Consider the following 23,643-nt stretch of genomic DNA (forward strand, 5'->3'; position numbering starts at 1 on the left):
ATGGTGGTTCCAAACTTCTTCCATTTAAGAATGATGGAGGCCACTGTGTTCTTGCAGTGGGGACCTTCAATGTTGCAGAAATGTTTTGGTACCCTTCCCCAGATCTTGCCTCCACACAATCCTGTCTCAGAGCTCTACGGACAATTCCTTCAATCTCATGGCATGGTTTTTGCCCTGACTGTCAACTGTGCACCTTCAACTGTGGGACCTTATATAGACAGGTGTGTGCCTTTCCAAATCATGTCCAATCAATTTAATTTACCACAGGTGAACTCCAATCAAGTTGTAGAAACATCTCAAGGGTGATCAATGGAAACAGGATGCGCCTGAGCTTGTGTAAATAAGGTATTTCAGTTTTTTTATATATATAAATTTGCAAAAATATCTTAAAACCTGTTTTCGCTTTGTCATTATGGTGAATTGTGCTTAGATTGGTGAGGATTTTTATTTATTTAATCCATTTTAGAATACGGCTGTAACGTAAAAAATGTGGAAAAAGTCAAGGGGTCCGAATACTTTCCGAATGCAAAGTTTGTAGTTGATTTAGTGACACATATCAACATTCATAAAATCACTTACCTTCCTGCGTTTGAGACGACGTGGGCTGTAGACATGTTAGAATTACAATACACAGAACGGACATCTGCAAACGGTCCATGCCTAGGTCCAAACCAACCCAATAATAATCATGACCAGGAATACAGTAGCGCAGGTCGGTTTAATCCTCAAGAAGTCCTCAACTCGTTCGATACTTTTTTGGGGAAAGGTAAAACTATTTCAACAAATTATAAATTCAAGGTTGATCTTCATAAGACTCGAGACTCAAGTCTACAGTTATAGGTCCAAGATTCAGTACCACGATTACTTTAAATTTCACTCTAATAAGAAGCCTTTTTAAAGTGGCAGATTGACTTGACGCAGAAACATGATCTTATTATTAGATAAGTGATTATGGGCGGTGAAAAAATTCCGATATGGTGCGTCAATTCAGACAGAGTTTGGCAAAAGTGAACACGTATTTTGACGCTCAGCTTTCACCCCTCGCGGTGATACAGACCAGATAGGCACTTGATTGGCCAGATCAGTTGATTTACCAATCAGTGCTCGTTGCTTGTGAGCGCTCGTGGCTGTTTCATTCTGTGACTACTGTAAAACTACTATAATATTTGCAAAATAAATAAAAGGTCAAGGATTAGCCTAATCTAATTTATAAATATATGAAAACACTGCAGATGATTTCAATATGCCCTTTTTAAATACAATAATATCTAGAAAAACGTGTCATTCAATTCACAGTGATGATGTTTATTATAATATTGTAATAAACCAGTTTTTTTATCTAGTCTTGTGTGTAACCTATGGTTAAAATGAAAACTCTAAATGGTCAGAATCCTTAACATGGAGGCTAATAACAGCATGCTTGATAATCCATGAAAATACATTGTAAGCAAAGGTTAGTAGGCTACTGAAACAATACAATAACATTATTTAGCATCATCCTAAATCTGTTTATTTTACATTCCATGTAGACTATTTTGGAGTCAGTAACAGGATTAGGGTCTGAGTGGCACCTCAAACTGAACCTCGGCAAGACGGAGCTGCTCTTCCTCCCGGGGAAGGACTGCCCGTTCCATGATCTCGCCATCACGGTTGACAACTCCATGGTGTCCTCCTCCCAGAGCGCTAAGAACCTTGGCGTGATCCTGGACAACACCCTGTCGTTCTCAACTAACATCAAGGCGGTGGCCCGTTCCTGTAGGTTCATGCTCTACAACATCCGCAGAGTACGACCCTGCCTCACACAGGAAGCGGCGCAGGTCCTAATCCAGGCACTTGTCATCTCCCGTCTGGATTACTGCAACTCGCTGTTGGCTGGGCTCCCTGCCTGTGCCATTAAACCCCTACAACTCATCCAGAACGCCGCAGCCCGTCTGGTGTTCAACCTTCCCAAGTTCTCTCACGTCACCCCGCTCCTCCGCTCTCTCCACTGGCTTCCAGTTGAAGCTCGCATCCGCTACAAGACCATGGTGCTTGCCTACGGAGCTGTGAGGGGAACGGCACCTCAGTACCTCCAGGCTCTGATCAGGCCCTACACCCAAACAAGGGCACTGCGTTCATCCACCTCTGGCCTGCTCGCCTCCCTACCACTGAGGAAGTACAGTTCCCGCTCAGCCCAGTCAAAACTGCTCGCTGCTCTGGCCCCCCAATGGTGGAACAAACTCCCTCACGACGCCAGGACAGCGGAGTCAATCACCACCTTCCGGAGACACCTGAAACCCCACCTCTTTAAGGAATACCTAGGATAGGATAAAGTAATCCCTCTCACCCCCCCTTAAAGATTTAGATGCACTACTGTTCCACTGGATGTCATAAGGTGAATGCACCAATTTGTAAGTCGCTCTGGATAAGAGCGTCTGCTAAATGACTTAAATGTAAATGTAAATGCTGTACTGTCTCTCCATGCAGTGAAGAGCAGTATTGTCCTCCAGCCCTGTCAACTGGTTAATCAGTCCTGCTTTGATGTGTATGGAGCAGCCTGTCACAATGGCATCAGTGTCAAATGGTTAAGTGACTTCTGAACCCAAACCCAGAACGTAGAATCTATGCTTCATTCCAACAGAATGGAACACAGAACACACAACTCAGAACAGAGAAGGGCCATTTGAATAGTGGGTCCATCTAGTGGCAGCATGATGTGACCATTTGACATTTCTCTCAGTGTTTATTTATTTACATCAGACAGGCAGTATCTCATTTGTGTGCGTACATCCCATAGCTGTGCCTTGATTTTGGGGCGACAGGTAGCCTAGTGGTTAGCGCTTTGGGCCAGTAACAGAAAGGTTGTTACATCGAATCCCCGACCTGACAAGGTAAAATAAAATCTGTCTGTCTGCCCCTGAACAAGGCAGTTAACACACTGTTCCCACTGCCGTTATTGTAAAATAAGAATTTGTTCTTAACTGACTTGCCTGGTTAAAGAAAAATAAATCCATGTCATATCTTGTACATCCAGCAGGGGGAGACAGAGGCCAGCACTCTGAGTATCCTCTGCATGGAACACAGAGCCTCTGAAGTTCATTAGCTGAACTTCGGCGCAAAAATTGCACATTAAGCATGTTATACACATTTAGCCATTCATGTCACATACACAAAATTCATTTTCTAACTATAATAATGGTGTTGCATAAGAACACAATATTCAGAGTTTTTATCACTGAGTTTATTACAGAATTTTCCTGACTTTTCAACTCCAAGGGTCAACTCTTAACTTTGAATGTTTAATAGCAGATAGAGATGTAAGGGAAATGGAAAGAACAGCCTTCTGTTACTGTAAAAAAAAGTAAAAAGGTGTCAGCCAGTCCTGAATCTGTCATCTGAGGTTCTATCTACAGACTACAGACTATTATTTTAGACAGACTACTATGAGTGGGATGGCTCCATGACAGACTACAATGATGGCTCCATGACAGACTACAATGATGGCTCCATGACAGACTACAATGATGGCTCCATGACAGACTACTATGATGGCTCCATGACAGACTACTATGATGGCTCCATGACAGACTACAATGATGGCTCCATGACAGACTACTATGAGTGGGATGGCTCCATGACAGACCACTATGATGGCTCCATGACAGACTACTATGATGGCTCCATGACAGACTACAATGATGGCTCCATGACAGACTACTATGAGTGGGATGGCTCCATGACAGACCACTATGATGCTCCATGACAGACTACTATGATGGCTCCATGACAGACTACAATGATGGCTCCATGACAGACTACTATGATGGCTCCATGACAGACTATTATGATGGCTCCATGACAGACTACTATGATGGCTCCATGACAGACTACTATGATGGCTCCATGACAGACTACTATGATGGCTCCATGACAGACTATTATGATGGCTCCATGACAGACTACTATGATGGCTCCATGACAGACTACAATGATGGCTCCATGACAGACTACTATGATGGCTCCATGACAGACCACTATGATGGCTCCATGACAGACTACTATGATGGTTCCATGACATACTACTATGATGGCTCCATGACAGACTACTATGATGGCTCCATGACAGACCACTATGATGGTTCCATGACAGACTACTATGATGGTTCCATGACAGACTACAATGATGGCTCCATGACAGACTACTATGATGGCTCCATGACAGACCACTATGATGGCTCCATGACAGACTACTATGAGTGGGATGGCTCCATGACAGACTACAATGATGGCTCCATGACAGACTACTATGATGGCTCCATGACAGACTACTATGATGGTTCCATGACAAACTACTATGATGGCTCCATGACAGACTACTATGATGGCTCCATGACAGACTACTATGATGGCTCCATGACAAGACTACTATGATGGCTCCATGATTGCCCAAGCTTCTGTTGCCAGACCTCGTCAGATTCTTCACCAGAGAATCATCATTATCCCTTGTGGCCCTAGCGTGTCCGCCTTTCTGACTGTCTGTCAGTCCGGGGCAAGGCTGTGTGTGGAGGCAGGTTGATGCTCCAGTCCCCAGTCCTCTGCATGGCCTTCACATCCAGGCTGGTCGCCATTCCCTTCAGCAGATTGATGAATTGATTGTGGGGCTGCTGCCAGTGTGTCTGTGCCCTGGGCGAGGGGTGTCCCGGTTACGGAAGAAAATCCCAGCTATGGCACCCGCCCTGGGGCCGCTATTGTGGCTGGCCTGCAGGGGGCCCAGAGGGCCAGGAGCCCAGGGAGCAGCTCTCTCTGACCCACATACTGCTGTCACACCCCTGGAGACACAGCACTGGAGATGGAGGGGAAAGGTTGTGGGGGGCAGATTGGGACGGGGGCTTGGTTAGGGGGCCAGTGCTGGAGCTGGGGGGGAGTGGGCTCGAAAAACAGGGCTGTTGCAGGGACCGGACATGGGCTAGTGGTATGAGAGGGCTGGGGTGAATAGGGACCTCTGAACACCCCAAAACTCAAAAAAAGTCCTAACTCAATTTGAAGACAAGGAATCGAAATGTTTCCAAGAAACACAAGTTGAATGTTGCCATTTGTATTGATCTAGTATCACTGGACACATACTCACCAATACATATGTACTCCAATCGTGAATCCATTTTTGAGCATTAACATTAATAACTGAACCTTGTTGCAATGCTTTTTAACACACATTATTAATTGGAATGTTAAGTAATTGCATTGTTACAGTAATATAACATCAAAAATAAATAAATAATCTCGCACAGACTCAACTGAGTTAAAGGATGGAAATGAAGTGATATATTTAGCAACACCTGTGGTCCCACACACAAACCATCATCAGGGTGCAAGGGGTTTCAACACAAGTGATACTGTATAAGGCCACAAAAACAATTGTCGCACCAAACCAAACTCAATGTAGGAAATGTAATACACAAGCTGTAATGTTATATTCATACATCTATACAAATCAGTCCATAAACGAATGCTGATATCTACAATTGAACATATCAACCACAATGATTACTTTCAGGTAAATGTCACATATATTCTTACAGGTGTACAGTACCAGTCAAAGGCTTGGACACACCAACTCATTCAACGTTTTTTCTTTATTTTTTACTATTTTCTACATTGTAGAACATGAGTGAAGACATTAACAAACTATGGTTACATGTAGTAACCAAAAAAGTGTTAAACAAATCAAAATATATTTTATATTTGAGATTCTTCAAAGTAGCCAGCCTTTGCCTTGATGACAGCTTTGCACACTCTTTGCATTCTCTCAACCAGCTACATGAGGTAGTCACCTGGAATGCATTTCAATTAACAGGCGTACCTTGTTAAAAGTTCATTTGTGGAATTTATTTCATTCTTAATGCGTTTGAGCCAATCAGTTGTGTTGAGACAAGGTAGGGGTGGTATACAGAATATAACCGGGGCGGCAGTGGTTAGAGCGTTGAACTAGTAACCGGAAGGTTGCAAGTCCAAATCACCGAGCTGACAAGGTACAAATCTGCCCCTGTTAACCCACTGTTCCTAGGCCGTCATTGAAAATAAGAATTTGTTCTTAACTGACTTGCCTAGTTAAATAAAGGTAATAAAAAAAATACCAAGTCCATATTATGGCAAGAACAGTTCAAATAAGCAAAGAGAAACTACAGTCCACCATTACTTTAAGACATGAAGGTCAGTCAATGAAACTGGCTCTCTCATGAGGACCGTTACAGGAAAGGAGACCTAGAGTTATCTCTGCTGCAGAGGATACGTTCATTAGAGTTACCAGCCTCAGATTGCAGCCCAAATAAATGCTCCACAGAGTTCAAGTAACAGACACATCTCAACACCAACTGTTCAGAGGAGACTGTGTGAATCAGGCCTTCATGGTTGAATTGCTGCAAATAAACCACTACTAAAGGACACCAATAAGAAAAAGAGACTTGCTTGGGCCAAGAAACATTGAGCAATGGACATTAGACTGGTGGAAATATGTTCTTTGGTCTGATGAGTCCAAATTTGAGATTTTTGGTTCAAACCGCCATGTCTTTGTGAGACGCAGAGTAGGTGAACGGATGATCTCTACATGTGTGGTTCCCACCGTGAAGCATGGAGGAGGAGGTGTGATGGTGTGGGGGTGCTTTGCTGGTGACACTGTCAGTCAATTATTTAGAAATCAAGGCACACTTTACCAGCATGGCTACCACAGCATTCTGCAGCGATATGCCATCCTATCTGGTTTGCGCTTAGTGGGACTATCATTTATTTTTCAACAGGACAATTACTTAAAACACACCTCCAGGCTGTGTAAGGGCTATTTGAACAATAAGGAGAGTGATGGAGTGCTGCATCAGATGACCTGGCCTCCACAATCACCCGACCTCAACCCAATTGAGATGGTTTGGGATGAGTTGGACCGCAGAGTGAAGGCAAAGCAGCCAACAAGTGCTCAGCATATGTGGGAACTCTTTCAAGACTGTTGGAAAAGCATTCCAGGTGAAGCTGGTTGAAAGAATGCCAAGAGTGTGCAAAGCTGTCATCAAGGCAAAGGGTGGCTACTTTGAAGAATCTATAATCCAAAATATATTTAGATTTCTTAAATACTTTTTTTTGTTACTACATGATTCCATAAGTGTTATTTCATAGTTTTGATGTCTTCACTATTATTCTACAATGTAGAACATAGTATAAATAATATCCTAATACCATCATCTTTGAAACGCAAGAGGGCATAATGTATTATTCCAGCCAATGTGCAATTTAGATTTTGGCCACTAGGTTGCAGCAGTGTATGTGCAAAGTTTTAGACTGATCCAATAAAACATTGCATTTCTGTTCAAAATGTTGTATTTCCCATGTCCTGGGAAATGTTCTTGTTACTTACAACCTCATGCTAATCGCATTAGCCTACATTAGCTCAACCGTCCTCTTGGACGGTTTAAGAATGAAATAAATTCCACAAATGAACTTTTAACAAGGTACGCCTGTTAATTGAAAGGCATTCCAGGTGACTACCTCATGAAGCTGGTTGATAGAATGCCAAGAGAGTGCAAAGCTGTCATCAAGGCAAAGGGTGGCTACTTTGAAGAATATAAATATGTTTAACACTCTTTTGCTTACTACATGATGCCATGTGTTCTTTCATAGTTTTGATGTCTAAACTATTATTCTACAATGTAGAAAATAGTAGAAATAAAGAAAAACCCTTGAATGAGTAGGTGTGTCCAAAACTTTTGATACTGTATGTTTGTACTTGTTAAGCAAAACATGTAAATATACAGTTGACATAGAAAAAAGCATGCTTTTGCATATTGGATGTGTTTTACACAAACCTATGTCACTGTTCATTAATATCTACCACTACTGCATTGCTCCAACCAGCAGTAGCAATTTTAGTGTAAAAAGAGAATAGTGTCAGAAGACTGGCTAAATATATAACATTAGACAGATTTCATTTCCAAGAGATCGTTTACTGTATGGCCATGCATAATACTGTGTTCCAAACCAAACTAACATTGCCATTGTCCATTCTGAAATAAATAATAAATAAATAAATAAATGGTGTTGCTAAATACTTTTAAAATGTTATTATTAAGGTTAATGTATTGACATTGATGGCCCGCAGCTGGACAGCGCGTAATAGTTGACAACAGGCTGAAAATGTCCTCAAGGAATGGGGATATGGATCCTCAAGCAATAGGGATATTCTCTCTAAGTCCCCTTCCTACACACCAATCACATTTCACTCCCACCATGTCAGGATTTTTCACTTAATGGATCAACTAAAACCAACTACCACTTTTTGATTCAAGAGCTGACACTAAGGTTTCTCCTCACTCTCCTCTGATTGGTCCACTCACTTCTTGTTCTTCAGCTGATTGGCCAGCCAGTCGAGGCCCTCGTACAGGCCGTCTCCGCTGGTGGCGCAGGTGGCCTGGATGTACCAGTTGCGGTGACGTAGGGAGTGGAGCCCCAGCTTGTCGGTGATCTCTGCTGCGTTCATGGCATTGGGCAGGTCCTACACAGGACGTGAGGTAAAGATGGAAGGATAGGAGTGGAGAAAAGCACATGAGAGAGTAGGATAGGCGTAAGGAAAGCATAGGTAAACAGAAGGACAGGTAGCGAGGAAAAGCACATGAGAGAGTAGGATAGGCGTAAGGAAAGCATAGGTAAACAGAAGGACAGGTAGCGAGGAAAAGCACATGAGAGAGTAGGATAGGCGTAAGGAAAGCATAGGTAAACAGAAGGACAGGTAGCGAGGAAAAGCACATGAGAGAGTAGGATAGGCGTAAGGAAAGCATAGGTAAACAGAAGGACAGGTAGCGAGGAAAAGCACATGAGAGAGTAGGATAGACGTAAGGAAAGCATAGGTAAACAGAAGGACAGGTAGCGAGGAAAAGCACATGAGAGAGTAGGATAGGCGTAAGGAAAGCATAGGTAAACAGAAGGACAGGTAGCGAGGAAAAGCACATGATTTAGACACAGGTAACAGATACAAATACATGGTGAGTGAGGCAATTTTAATATAATAAAATAGAATAGAATAAGCACTTTATTGTCCATACCTGTTTGTTAGCGAAGATAAGAAGCACGGCGTCTCGTAGCTCATCCTCAGCCAGCATCCGCATCAGCTCCTCTCGAGCCTCATTCACCCGCTCACGATCATTACTGTCCACCACGAAGATCAGACCTGGAACCGCAACAGACCTGACTTCAACACACAACATACCCTCAAGGTAGCAACCAGGAATCGGAACAAGCCTGTCAACACACTACAGACCCTATGAGGACCAAGGTTTACTGTCTGACATCCCCCTCTATCAGAATGAACAGGTTAAAGGTAGTCAGTGAAATGACGTTGCCACCTGCAGCACCACAGATATAGAGATGAGTGAGATACAAGGCTTGGCTCTCACACAGTCACACACAGTATCTGTGCAGCTGCATGGGTTCATATCAGGCCTTTACAATGTGGTAGCCACAGGACCAAAACAGAGGAGAAGTTGAGCCTCGCGCTTCAACATTCTAAGTTGTTGCAAAAATGTACACGTTCATGCTGTTCACTTCCTGCATCTATGTATGTCGCTGACTCTACTTTTACTGTTCCATAGGCTGTGAAAGAGGTTTTTTTTACACATACTGTATCATAGGTACAATATATAATAGAAAAACAAATAATATATAATAGACAAAATCATAATACCAATCTGGTAAGATGCTTGGAATTTGGCTTGAAAAACGTGCTTATTTGAGGCCGTTAATGCAGTATGCAAATGTCTATAACCAGAGTGTGAGTCAGCCCAATACATCATTGTGTTGGATGTGTCATAGGTCTGAATTGCCAGTCTTTGTCCCAGCGTGGGCCTATAGCCCTCAAATTCAAATCTCAAAGCCAGTTCCAGTGCTTTTTTTTCCATTCTTCCCCTATAATTTGTGACTGATTTAGACACCAGGTGTGTGCAATAAATTATCAGGTTGAACAGAAACCTAGCAGTGCTGCAGACCTCATAGAGCTCTCCTGCTCAGCTTACACGTCACAAGAATGTGTTAGCCTGCTGAGCTAAAGCTTATTAGCTCCCACTGTACTTACCCTGTGTGTTCTGGAAGTAGTGTCTCCACAGCGGCCTGATCTTGTCCTGGCCACCCACGTCCCACACCGTGAAACTGATGTTCTTATACTCAACCGTCTCCACGTTAAACCCTGAGCAGGGGAAGGAGTATGTGGTTATAAATGCCATATAAATAGCTGTAGGTATGTTATAAACACCTTATAAAGAGCTGTGTGTGTGTTATAAATGCCATATAAACAGCTGTAGGTATGTTATAAACACCTTATAAAGAGCTGTGTGTGTGTGTTATAAATGCCATATAAACAGCTGTAGGTATGTTATAAACACCTTATAAAGAGCTGTGTGTGTGTTATAAATGCCATATAAACAGCTGTATGTATGTTATAAACACCTTATAAAGAGCTGTGTGTGTGTTATAAATGCCATATAAACAGTTGTATGTATGTTATAAACACCTTATAAAGAGCTGTGTGTGTGTTATAAATGCCATATAAACAGTTGTATGTATGTTATAAACACCTTATAAAGAGCTGTGTGTGTGTTATAAATGCCATATAAACAGTTGTATGTATGTTATAAACACCTTATAAAGAGCTGTGTGTGTGTTATAAATGCCATATAAACAGCTGTAGGTGTGTAATGATTAAAGGCCAATGCAGTTAAAATGCAGTTTGTCCTGTATTTTGTATCACAGCTGATGAAACTAACACTGTAAAAGTGTGTTTTTTTTTAATCAGTGTTATTTCCTGATAGTTGCTGGTTGAAAATGCAATCTACACAGGAGCTTCTAATCAGCAGGTTCTCATAGGCGGAGTTACAGCTTTCCATGGTGATGTCACCATGCGGTAAACTGGTTGATAGACCAATAACAAAGAGAGTTCCCAGGGCTGGCACCAGGAGACATAAGCCAACCCCCCATTTTAGGAACTCAGTTGGGGTCTCAACATAATGTTGAGAGTTAGAACAGTAGAATACACAAGGTGCAAGTTTTAAATTTGGTTGTGCATCAACAATTTTTCTCTTGTTATGTCAGACACTGACTGTGTGTGATTTATGACCATTAAGATGGGAGATACTAAATCCTTTTGTCCTTTTTTCTCCTCCTGCACATACTGTTGTTGTTGTTGTTTTACTGTTACAAACTGTCTTTCTATTTGTGCAAAATAAACTGAACAAAGACACTGACCGTCACTCAGCTAGCAATTTTTAGATTGGTAAATGAGTTTAGCCAGCGATCTAAACTTGTAGTAATCATGGCCAAATACCAACCAGGCACGCAGGACACATGCCCAGGGGCCCTGACCTCCATGGGGCCCCCATTGATTTTGTTAGTGACTCTCACTCAGATATCATGGCATAAGTCATGGCAAATTTTGTAGAATTGCAGGAAATTTGCTTTAAACTGAAATGAGTTGTAAAACCAAATCTCGCTTAGGGTCCCCAAAAGGCTAGAGCTGCCTCTGAGAGTTCCAAACCTCATTGCCAATAACAGCTAGTTTTCAGTTTTCCCCTCTCCACTCAAACCACTCCCAGACAGTCGTAGCAAGATTATTTCTTAAGAAATAGTATTTTTTGTGGAAATCTATTACAGTAAGTTACTTAATTGTTACATCAAATCAAATCAAATGTTTTTTGTCGCGTGACGAATACAACAGGTGTAGAACGTACCATGAATTGCTTACTTATACGAACTTAACCAACAATGCAGTTCAAGAAAGAGTTAAGAAAATATTTACAAAATAAACTAAAGTAGAAAATAAAAAGTAACACAATAAAATAACGAGGCTATATACAGGGGGTACCGGTACAGAGTCAATGCGGAATTTGTACACATACCCAGCAATTAGTTGATATTGATATAAAAATGTCTGCATTGGTCCTTCAAGGATAAGTAACATTTCTACATGACAACACATTTGACTTTTCTCTCATCCTTTATAGCCAATGACCTTCATTGTGAGACTTTCCATACCAATAGTGGGGATAGTGGTGACAATCTCTCCCAGCTTCAGTTTGTATAGGATGGTGGTCTTCCCTGCAGCGTCCAGCCCCACCATCAGGATCCTCATCTCCTTCTTCCCTAACAGACTCTTCAGCAGGTTGCCAAAGATGTTCCCCATGGTAACTGACTGGCTGGTGGTTGGCTGGCTGGTTGACTGGCTGGTGACTGGCTGGCTGGTCAGACCTCAACTCACTGCTACAGAGCTGATGGGCAAAGAAGCTGGATGTTAGGGCCCAGAGTCTTTCCTGATCTTGTAACTTAACCAAGGAAAAATGGTCTCTAGTTGCATGCCACTATTGGGAGAATTATTCGTAAGGCTCAGTTTTTCCTGACCTGACCAGGCAAAAGTCCGGAGGCCCGGCCAAGTCACAAGGTCAGGAAAAAACTGTTACACCCTGGAATAAGCTAATTCAACCATAGCCTAAATGGTATTTACTGAGTCAGAACCACAGAGAGGACACACAGTAGCCCTTCAACCACTACTCAGCCCATTAACACCTGGTGTTAAGCAATAAAGTCTACTTCACACCTCTACAGGCAGGCTGAGGAAGCCCACCTGTCTGAAGGCCAGTCAGCTGGCAGACTGCACACTGGTGAGAAGAGCTGCCACTTTGTAGGCTCACACTACCTACCGCAATCCTTTGTTGAGCTGGGATTATGTGGTTTATAGTAGTTATAATCTATACATTGAAATATATGATTTCATCCCTACAGTAGGCCGTAGTCCTAAAGCAAGTTGTTCTAGGGTGACACAGCAGGTGCATTCTGACAACAGTCTTCTGTTCTGAGTCAAACATATTTAAATAGCCTAGGTAAAAAATACATGGATGAATACATAGATCTTTCAATCACTGCATCGCAGTGGCCGCATATGATACTATAAAACACATCTGTCGTTGCGCAAGAGCACTCGCAGTGATGGCAGCACCCTCCGCTAAATGCGCCAGGGTCTGTAGAGTGGAACACCCTGTATCTTCGAAGCACACTGCGCACCACAAAAAAATGCAGGTTCAATCGAATAATAATCTAGTAAATATCACATGTAGACAGTCACACTGTAAACATCAGAAATGCTATGGTTATTTCCATCCATAGGCATATTATGATTCTCACCTTCTCCAGTCACGACACGACGCAATGCTTAGGTGGCCTGTATGGACGAAGTTAATTCACTAGAATCACTACCAACACATAGTTGTTTCATTTCTGTAATGACATGACACGATTCTTGTATTTCAACAGTTTTACGTTATCCATAATTTTCTAAATGTCATTCTCATCCCCACCTACCTCTTTTAGCCGTACCAGCTGGATTCGGGCAGTGGCGTTTGACTCTCGCGAGAAGACGCCAAGAATGACAGAGGTCTCGCGATGATGAGAGAACCAAGTACACTTCATCACTTCATGGGCCGATCACGCGCTCCCTTCACTGTCAATAAATCTTGACAGGAGGCTGGGGGTACATTTTTTGTTGTTGTTGTTGAAAATGTACTATTAGTTTTTTATGGGGAGTTTGTAATTCAATGATTGCTCTTGATTTAGCCTTCTGAGTTGAAACTGAGAACATCAACTCTGGTCAGGGCATGAGATGGTGCAGTGTTTGTGCGGGTTGCATGCCCTGTGATTAAAACCCTGCTTTCCTATTTAATTAATCAAGATTACGAGTTGCCCTGCTACTGTACATGTAATGCAATTAATGCTTGTCAGACGTTTTGTGTGTGTGTGTGTGTTAGAGATCAGAGACAAAATACAGTTTTTGTTATATTATAAGATATTAGAGAGTAAATACATTTGACTAAAGGCAAACATAATAATAATTCACCTGAGAAACACCTTAATAAATAAGTGAGGAACTGCTAAAACGATGCCAAAGCCAAAGGATACTTCTTGGCAGAGATGTTGTGTGCCAGAGACAATGAGCTGAGAAGAGAAAGCATTTAGCTACACTGAATCACTCTCACAAGAGGGGGCCATTTTGATTTAGTTCACTTTTGCTGAATCGACATGGACCAAACAAATACATAACTCGTGATTTTTCATGAAGACCAGACCAAACATATTAAATAGCAATACCATCGCAAGCCTTTGTCTTTCTCAAAAACTCTCTTTGAAGCATTTACCAGATGCTCTTATCCAAAGAGACCTACAGGAGCAATTAGGGTTAAGTGCCTAGACAGCTCTGGGATTCAAACCAGCAACCTTTAATTTATTGGCCCAACACCCTTAACCACTAGGCTACCTTCCGCCCATAAGTTGAACGGCTTTATGTGGGTTTTAATGTTTTATACAGGCATCTGATGAACTTCTTTCACTGTATTTTCTCTGTTTTAAATATGATTTAAAAAACCCATAGTCTTTCAAATTTCAAAACTAAAGTCTTTCAAAATTCAAAAACCCAGTCTTTCAAAATTCAAAACTAAAGTCTTTCAAAATTCAAAAACCCATAGTCTTTCAAAATTCAAAAACCCATAGCCTTTCAAATTTCAAAACTAAAGTCTTTCAAAATTCAAAAACCCAGTCTTTCAAAATTCAAAACTAAAGTCTTTCAAAATTCAAAAACCCATAGTCTTTCAAAATTCAAAAACCCATAGTCTTTCAAATTTCAAAACTAAAGTCTTTCCAAATTCAAAAACCCATAGTCTTTCAAAATTCAAAAACCCATAGTCTTTCAAAATTCTTGATTTGATGTCCTAGGCCTACTCAGTGTCTGTGAATATACAGTAAAGGCCCTTTAATAATAGGCAAAAGGAGTGAGTTTTTTACGTGCTGATTTACCAGTAGTGTGTTTCTCTCTACAGTATGTCTGCCTGCCAGGGGCTCTGGGCATGATAGATGTGTTTATCAATTCAGCGGTTGAGGCGGAAGGAAAAAGAGTGAAGCAGATGTTTGCAGCTGCACACCAGACTACAGGGTGGAGTGGAAGCAGGGTGGAGTGGATGCAGGGGGAGTGGAAGCAGGGTGGAGTGGAAGCAGGGTGGAGTGGATGCAGGGGGAGTGTGCCGTAGCCTGTGTTTGTGAGTGTTGGGAGCACGGAGGAGGTTATAGGGGGGTTACAGCACAGCGCAGTGGGTAGGGGCCGACCAGGGGTGGTGGGTGGGGGACGGGGGTTGGAGTTATAATTTAAAGGAGCCTATTCCTCTGAAGTGTTTGCCAGAGTGCACCCCAGCAAACACAATCACAAGTCTGGTTGGTTGTGCTTGCAGAACTAATGAGGGCTGAGGAGCACATTGAGGGCAGAGGAGATGAGAGCTTTGATGTTCTGGGTAATGTTTTCTCTCTCTCCCTGACTCTCTCCCTGCATGTCCCACATCAAAAATTAAAGGGGAGTCAGTCGTAAAGCAGATGTTTTGGAGCTATGCATTTATACAGAATATACTTTATAAATCCTCTCTCTCTTTCTCCTCTCGCTCTCCCTCTCTCACAAAGTTTGCCTTTATGTATAAATGTAAAGTATCAACAGTAGATATGTGTGTAGATGGGTGAGAGAAAAATATATATATTTAATACATTTTGAATTCAGGTTGAAACACAACAAAATGTGGCATAAGTCAAGGGGTGTGAATGCTTTCTGAAGACACTGTATGCATCAATCTACTGTAGGCTATCTTTCAATCTAGCTAAACATACTGAATCGTCTTCTGTTAAACATACAGTACGATCATCCTGCCAGTCAACATCGAGGACTTTTATCTTTCCTAACTTCCCCCCTTCTCTCTCCTTTTAATTCAGCAGGGTCTGGTTGTCATTACTCTAGGGGCAGTCAATGTGTTGCTGTGCATGTGTCAGCGTCTGCAGACCGCATGGTAGGAGACAGGGAGAGAGGGGGAAGGAGCAGGAGAGAAATCAAATCAAATTGTATTTGTCACATGCTTCGTAAACAACAGGTGTAGACTAACAGTGAAATGCTTACTTGCCATCAATGCAGAGAAAATAAATAAATAATACTAATAATAACACATGGAATAAATACACATTGAGTAACGATGGTTACTTTGCTATATACACAGAGTACCAGTACCTAGTTGATGTGCAGTGGTACGAGGTAGTTGAGGTAGATACTGTATGTACATATTATTATGAACTATGAAGTGACTAGGCAACAGGATAGATAATAAACAGTAGCAGCAGGGTATGTGATGAGTCAAAAGAGTTATAGCCAAAAGGGTCAATGCAGATAGTCTAGGTAGCTATTGGTTAATAATTTAACTAACAATTGAGCAGTCTTATGACACAGGGGTAGAAACAGTTCAGGCTTCTGTTGGTTCCAGACTTGGTGCATCGGTACCACTTGCCGTGTGGTAGCAGAGAGAACAGTCTATGACTTGGGTGGCTGGAGTCTGACTAGAGCCTTCCTCTGACACCGCCTGGTATAGAGGTCCTGGATGGCAGGGAGCTCGGACCCAGTGATGTATTACCCTCTGTAGCGCCTTGCGGTCGGATGTCAAAGCAGTTGCCAAAGACACAACCAGTCAAGATGCTCTCATTGGTGCAGCTGTAGAACTTTTTGAGGATCTGAGGGCCCATGCCAAATCTTTTCAGCCTCCCCATGGTGCCTTCTTCACGACTGTGTTGATGTGTGTGGACCATGTTAATTCCTTAGTGATGTGGACACTGAGGAACTTGAAGCTCTCGACCCGTTCCACTACAGCCCCGTCGATGTGGAGGGGGGTGTGCTCGGCCCTCCATTTCCTGGAGTCTACGATCAGCTGCTTTGTCTTGCTGACGATGAGGGAGAGGATGTTGTCCTGTTTGTCCTGTTGTCCTGATGGTGTTGGTGTGGTATGCAGGAACACAGTTGTAGTGATAAGTTTAGAGGGCACTACAGTGTTGAACACTGAGCATTCTCACGTAGGTGTTCCTCTTGTCCATGTGGTAGAGGGCAGTGTGGAGTGTAATAGGGATTGCGTTATCTGTGGATCTGTTGGGGCGGTGTGCGAATTGGAGTGGGTCCAGGGTGTCTGGGATGATGGTGTTGATGTGAGCCATGATCAGCCTTTCAAAGCATTTCATATCTACAGATGTGAGTGCTGCAGGCGATAGTCATTTAGACAGTTTACCTTGGCGTTCTTGGGCGCAGGGACTATGGTGGTCTGCTTGAAGCTGAGCATCCGCTTCATCTGACCACTTTCGTCACTGGTACTTCCTGTTTGAGTTTTTGCTTGTAAGCAAGAATCAGGAGTCCCGGGATTAGGGCCTGGTACGGGATGAGCAGTACATCCGCAGCTGCCAACTCGTTGAAGTAGACATTTCATCTACATCGAGGTTAGTGACCGCTGTTCTGATGTCCAGAAGTTGTTTGCAGTCATAGTACTGGTCAGGAACCCGTAGGACGGCAGCTATACATCTCCTCAGTGCCAGAGAGAGAGACGGGGAGAGAGAGAGAGATGGGGAGAGAGAGAGAGAGAGAGAGAGAGAGAGAGAGAGAGAGAGATGGAAAAGGGGAGAGAAAGAGAGAGATGGAGAGAGAGAGACAGAGAGAGAGAGAGAGAGAGAGAGAGACGGTGAGAGAGAGAGAGGGAGGAGGGAGAGAGAGAGGGAGGAGAGAGGGAGAGAGAGAGAGAGAGAGAGAGAGAGTGAGAGAGCAAGAGAGAGAGAGAGAGAGAGGGGAGAGGAGAGGAGAGGAGAGAGGGAGACGGGAGAGAGGGAAGGAGGGGAAGAAGAATAGGGAGTGGGAGAGAGAGCGAGATAGAAACAGAGAGAGACTGACAGAGACAGAGGTAGACAGACAAAGAGGAGAGGAAGACAAAGCGATCCAGGGCTGTCCAACCTCTCTCTCTCACACATGAGTAGAAACGGTGACAGGAAATTCCCCTTCACAGCAGTAGCAGCAGCTCCAGGGTGAAATGATAAAGGAATGAAGAAATGCAATCCAGAAATCCAGTTATCCCTTATCATTCCAATCCCATAGCAGTACTTCTTAGTCTCCCCCTCTCTGCTATTCTCTCACTAAATACCAGAGCGAGCGCACTTGATCCAGACACAGTCTACCTAAGGGGTGTCTCAATCAGTGGACACATGTTCACACTAATATTGATCATTGAAGGCTTAAGACCATCTGAATCTCCCAAAGATCAAGCTGGATCCCATGGTGAGTATATTCCCCATATGTGCATGTCTGAGAATGATCTTATCTTAAATCTAACCAGGCACTGAATGGTATGTGGGATGACTGTGTAAATCACCCAATATTTGTCTGTCTGTGTCTGTCTTAGACAGACAGGGACACAGCGTTCTCAGTAGCAGCACCACATGATGCAGTGAATCTCCCTTGGCTGTGAACCCTGGACAGATGATCTCAGGCACACACATATACACGAAAGAGACTGAATGGTATAATCACCACTCTCTATCCCGATTCCTCTCTCCTTTAGTATTAAAAGTAATTATTTCAGGAAACAATATCCTGCTTCATTAACAAACAAGTCTCACCACCTCTCTCCTGTTTGGAGTGCAAACCACCTCTCTCCTGTTTGGAGTGCAAACCACCTCTCTCCTGTTTGGAGTGCAAACCACCTCTCTCCTGTTTGGAGTGCAAACCAACTCTCTCCTGTTTGGAGTGCAAACCACCTCTCTCCTGTTTGGAGTGCAAACCACCTCTCTCCTGTTTGGAGTGTAAACCACCTCTCTCCTGTTTGGAGTGCAAACCACCTCTCTCCTGTTTGGAGTGCAAACCACCTCTATCCTGTGGAGTGCAAACCAGCTCTCTCCTGTTTGGAGTGTATACCACCTCTCTCCTGTTTGGAGTGCAAACCACCTCTCTCCTGTTTGGAGTGCAAACCACCTCTCTCCTGTTTGGAGTGCAAACCACCTCTATCCTGTTTGGAGTGCAAACCACCTCTATCCTGTGGAGTGCAAACCAGCTCTCTCCTGTTTGGAGTGTAAACCACCTCTCTCCTGTTTGGAGTGCAAACCACCTCTCTCCTGTTTGGAGTGCAAACCACCTCTCTCCTGTTTGGAGTGCAAACCACCTCTCTCCTGTTTGGAGTGCAAACCACCTCTCTCCTGTTTGGAGTGCAAACCACCTCTATCCTGTTTGGAGTGTAAACCACCTCTCTCCTGTTTGGAGTGCAAACCACCTCTCTCCTGTTTGGAGTGCAAACCACCTCTCTCCTGTTTGGAGTGCAAACCACCTCTCTCCTGTTTGGAGTGCAAACCACCTCTCTCCTGTTTGGAGTGCAAACCCCTCTCTCCTGTTTGGAGTGCAAACCCCTCTCTCCTGTTTGGAGTGCAAACCACCTCTCTCCTGTTTGGAGTGCAAACCTCTCTCCTGTTTGGAGTGCAAACCACCTCTCCTGTTTGGAGTGTCTCTCCTGTTTGGAGTGCAAACCACCTCTCTCCTGTTCGGAGTGTAAACCACCTCTCTCCTGTTTGGAGTGTAAACCAGCTCTCTCCTGTTTGGAGTGCAAACCACCTCTCTCCTGTTTGGAGTGTAAACCACCTCTCTCCTGTTTGGAGTGTAAACCACCTCTCTCCTGTTTGGAGTGTAAACCACCTCTCTCCTGTTTGGAGTGTCTCTCCTGTTTGGAGTGCAAACCACCTCTCTCCTGTTTGGAGTGTAAACCACCTCTCTCCTGTTTGGAGTGTAAACCACCTCTCTCCTGTTTGGAGTGTAAACCACCTCTCTCCTGTTTGGAGTGTAAACCATCTCTCTCCTGTTTGGAGTGTAAACCACCTCTCTCCTGTTTGGAGTAGGCCTGTAGCCTTCCCACAGGGCACACTACGTCATTTTTGGTTGACAGATTGATCAATGAGATTACAACCTACATTCACCCATTTAAAAAGACAGTTTATTGACCTTAGTTGAATTTTCCAATTGGTTAACACTATGCTTTCAACCATCTAAAAACACAGCCAAATTCCAATGCAAAATCAATGTCGGATTTTTGGTTTAGTTGTCACCCAAGTGTCGATGACTGCACTTTCAACCATTTAAAAGCATAGCAATATTCAAATGTGAATATATGTCAGATATTTTGTTTATATATCCAACAGATGAATTAATGTGATATCACTGTGCTTCATCTAATAGCAGTAAGACCAAGGAGCTAATCGTGGACAATACCTAACAGGGGGGTGAGCCCATCCACATCGACGGGGCTGCAGTGGAGCAGGTCGAGAGCTTCAGGTTCCTCGGTATCCAAATCACTAAGAACTTAAAATGTTCCACACACGCACACACAGTTGTGCAGAAAGCACGACAGAGCCGCTTCCCCCTCAGTAGGTTGAAAAGGTTTGGCATGGGCCCTCAAATCCTCAAAAAGTTCTACAGCTGCACCCCTGAGAGCATCTTCATTGACTGCATCACTGCTTGGTATGGCCCTCAATCGCATGGCGCTACAGACAGTGGTGCGGACAGCCCAGTACATCCTGCCATCCAGGAACTCTATATCATGCGGTGTGAAAATTGTCAAAGACTCCAGCCACACAAGCTATAGACCGTTCTCTCTGCTTCCGCACAGGAAGCAGTACCGGTGCATCAAGTCTGACACCACCAGGCTCCTGAACAGCTTCTATCCCCAAGCCATAAGACTGCTAAATAGCTAACTAAATAGCTAACTAAATGGCTACAATGGCTGCACTCTGACACGGCACAACACATTTTACATTTACTGACACTCCAACAAACACACAAACACTCACTCCATCAATTGCTCACACACACATAACACGCACATACATTTATACTGACTCTACACACCCGCTCACCCACTCACATACAATCATTATATACTCTGCTGCTGCTCTGTTTATTGTACACTGAGTGTACAAAACATTAGGAAGACCTTGCTAATATAGAGTTGTCCCCCCTTTTTGCCCTCAGAACAGTCTCAATTCGTCGGGGCATGGACTCTACAAGGTCTCCACAGGGATGCTGGCCCATGTTGACTGGCCCAATGCTTCCCACAGTTGTGTCAAATTGGCTGGTAGTGGATCTCTACTCCGAATAGCTTGTTCCACCTCATCCCACAGATGCTCAATTGGATTGAGATGTGGTGACTGAGCAGGCCACTGCAGTAAACTGAATTCTTGTGGCATTATGCTGCTGAAAAAATACATTTGCAGATGTATAGACTGCTGCCATGAAGGGATGCACCACCACCACCAGCCTGAAATATTGACATGCGGCATGGCATGATGGATGCACTTACAGTACTCATCTCCATACCCTAGTCCTCCCATTAGCGTGAAACAGCAGGAACCAAGATTCATCAGACCAGGCAATATTTTTTCCAATTTTCCAGTGTCCAATGTTTTAGTTCCTTAGGCCACTGCCACAGCAGTTTCTTGTTTTTTTCTGAAAGAACTGGAACTATGTAAGGTCGCCGGGCGTGCCATACCCTATTCGTGTCAAGGTACAACGAGTTGTGCATTCTTTAATGGGTCTTTGGGTACCAATGTTGTACTGGATTGTCAGTTGACTACCTGCAGCTGTCTGTTGATCTGCACAATTCGTGTCAGCGTCCTTTATCCTCTTTCATCAATGACCCATTTTCGACTACTAGCCTGCCGTTGGCTGGGTGTCCTTTGTGTGGTGGACCATTCTTGATGCACACAAGAAACTGTTGAGCACGAAAAACACAGCAGCATTGCAGTTCTTGACACACTCAAACCGTTGTGCCTGGCACCTACTACCATACCCCTTTCAAAGGTACTGAAATCTGTTGTCTTGTCCATTCACTCTCTGAGTAGCACACATACACAATCCATGTTTCAATTGCCTCAATCATCCTCAATGATTGAAGTGGATTTAACAGGTGACATCAATAAGGAATCATAGCTTTCACCTGGATTCACCTGGTCAGTCTATGTCATGTGGACACCTAGTCACCTTCCCCCTATGCAGTGCTTTCCGAAAGTATTCGGACCCCTTAACGTTTTACACATTTTGTTACGTTACAGCCCTATTCTAAAACTGATTACATTTTTTAAAAATCCTCAGCAATCTACACACAATACCCCAAAATGACAAGGCAAAAACAGGGTTTTAGCCATTTTTGCAAATGTATTAAATATATAAACGGAAATAGCTTATTTACTTATTATTATTAAGTATTCAGACCCTTTGCTATGAGAATCGAAATTGAGCTCAGGTGCATTCTGTTTCCATTGATCATCATTGAGATGTTTCTACAACTTGATTGGAGTCCACCTGTGGTAAATTAAATTGATTGGACATGATTTGGAAAGGCACACACCTGTCGTATATAAGGTCCCAGAGTTGACAGTGCATGTCAGAGCAGAAACCAAGCCATGAGGTCGAAGGAATTGTCAAAAGAGCTCCAAGACAGGATTGTGTCGAGGCACAGATCTGGGGAAGGGTACCAAAAATGTCTGCAGCATTGAAGGTCCCCAAGAACACAGTGGCCTCCATCATTCTTAAATGGAAAAGTTTGGAACCACCAAGACTCTTCCTAAAGCTGGCTGCCCGGCCAAACTGAGCAATCGGGGGAGAATGTCCTTGGTCAGGGAGGTGACCAAGAACCCGATGGTCAGTCAGACACCTCACAAGTCCTCAACTGGCAGCTTCATTAAATAGTACCAGCAAAACACCAGTCTCAACGTCAGAAGTGAAGAGGCGACTCCGGGATGCTGACCTTCTAGGCAGAGTTCCTCTGTCCAGTGTTCTTTTGCCCATTTTAGTCTTTTATTTTTATTGGCCAGTCTTAGACATGGCTTTTTCTTTGCAACTCTATCTAGAAGACCAGCCTCCCGGAGTCGCCTCTTCACTGTTGATGTTGAGATTGGTGTTTTGCGGGTACTAATGAAGCTGCCAGTTGAGGATTTGTTTCTCGAACTAGATACTCTAAGATACTTGTCCTCTTGCTCAGTTGTGCACAGGGGCTTCCACTCCTCTTTCTATTCTGGTTAGAGCCAGTTTATGCTGTTCTGTGAAGGGAGTAGTACACAGTGTTGTACGAGATCTTCAGTTTCTTGGCAATTTCTCACATGGAATAGCCTTCATTTCTCAGAACAAGAATAGACTGATGAGTTTCAGAAGAAAAGTCTTTGTTTCTGGACATTTTGAGCCTGTAATCAAACCCTCAAATGCTGATACTCGAGATACTAAAACTTGTCTAAAGAAGTCCAGTTGTATTGCTTCTTTAATCAGCACAACAGTTTTCAGCTGTGCTAACATACTTGCAAAAGGGTTTTCTAATGATCAATTAACCTTTAAAAATGATAAACTTGGATTAGCTAACACAACATGCCATTGGAACACAGGAGTGATGGTTGGTGATAACGGGCCTCTGTACGCCTATGTAGATATTCCATTAAAAATCAGCTGTTTCCAGCTACAATAGACATTTACAACATTAACAATGTCTACACTGTATTTCTGATCAATTTGATGTTATTTTAATGGACCAAAAAATGTGCTTTTCTTTCAAAAACAAGAACATTTCTAAGTGACCCCAAACTTTTCAACAGCAGTGTATGTACCTTCATCACTCCAGTATCTCTGCACATTGTAAATGTGGTACTGGAACTGACCCCGTATATAGTATGCGTACTTACTTTCTTGTGAACATGCATGCTTTATATGATTACATAAGAAGAAATGTATAGTTACAG

The 23,643-nt window shown here is 43.2% G+C and overlaps 2 protein-coding genes across 3 annotated transcripts in view; both read right to left on the reverse strand.

Moving 5' to 3' along the window:
* Positions 1–950, reverse strand: part of LOC115132497 (receptor tyrosine-protein kinase erbB-3-like) — a 37,635-nt gene extending 36,685 nt beyond the window's left edge. The window contains exon 1 of the mRNA XM_065020867.1: positions 580–950. Coding sequence (XP_064876939.1) covers positions 580–658 — 79 coding nt within the window. The 5' untranslated portion in view covers positions 659–950. The remainder of the gene's footprint in view (positions 1–579) is intronic.
* A 2,248-nt stretch (positions 951–3,198) lies between these two features.
* Positions 3,199–13,417, reverse strand: LOC115132496 (ADP-ribosylation factor 3). Of its 2 annotated transcripts, XM_029665195.2 has the most exons (6): positions 13,360–13,417; positions 13,183–13,219; positions 12,040–12,272; positions 10,088–10,198; positions 9,063–9,187; positions 3,199–8,515 (listed from the first exon to the last, which is right to left on the reverse strand). In XM_029665195.2, exons 3-6 carry the CDS (start codon positions 12,185–12,187, stop codon positions 8,354–8,356), a joined length of 546 nt encoding a protein of 181 aa, XP_029521055.1. In that variant the 5' UTR covers positions 12,188–12,272; positions 13,183–13,219; positions 13,360–13,417; the 3' UTR covers positions 3,199–8,353. The 2 variants fall into 2 exon arrangements, with proteins under 2 accessions (XP_029521055.1, XP_029521053.1); XM_029665193.2 differs by lacking the exon at positions 13,360–13,417 and having other exon boundaries at positions 13,183–13,349.
* Between the last annotated feature and the right edge of the window lie 10,226 nt (positions 13,418–23,643).

Source organism: Oncorhynchus nerka, linkage group LG7 (assembly GCF_034236695.1).
Source record: "Oncorhynchus nerka isolate Pitt River linkage group LG7, Oner_Uvic_2.0, whole genome shotgun sequence".
NCBI lineage: Eukaryota > Metazoa > Chordata > Actinopteri > Salmoniformes > Salmonidae > Oncorhynchus > Oncorhynchus nerka.

Bases quoted from the DNA above. Each gene is read 5' to 3' on its own strand.
- LOC115132496 (XM_029665195.2), bottom strand. From the start codon at position 12,187: ATGGGGAACATCTTTGGCAACCTGCTGAAGAGTCTGTTAGGGAAGAAG. The intron at 9,188-10,087 runs GTAAGTACAGTG...TTGCGGTTCCAG, and splicing joins CTACTTCCAGAACACACAGG to GTCTGATCTTCGTGGTGGAC. The intron at 8,516-9,062 runs GTATGGACAATA...CGTCCTGTGTAG, and splicing joins TTATCTTCGCTAACAAACAG to GACCTGCCCAATGCCATGAA.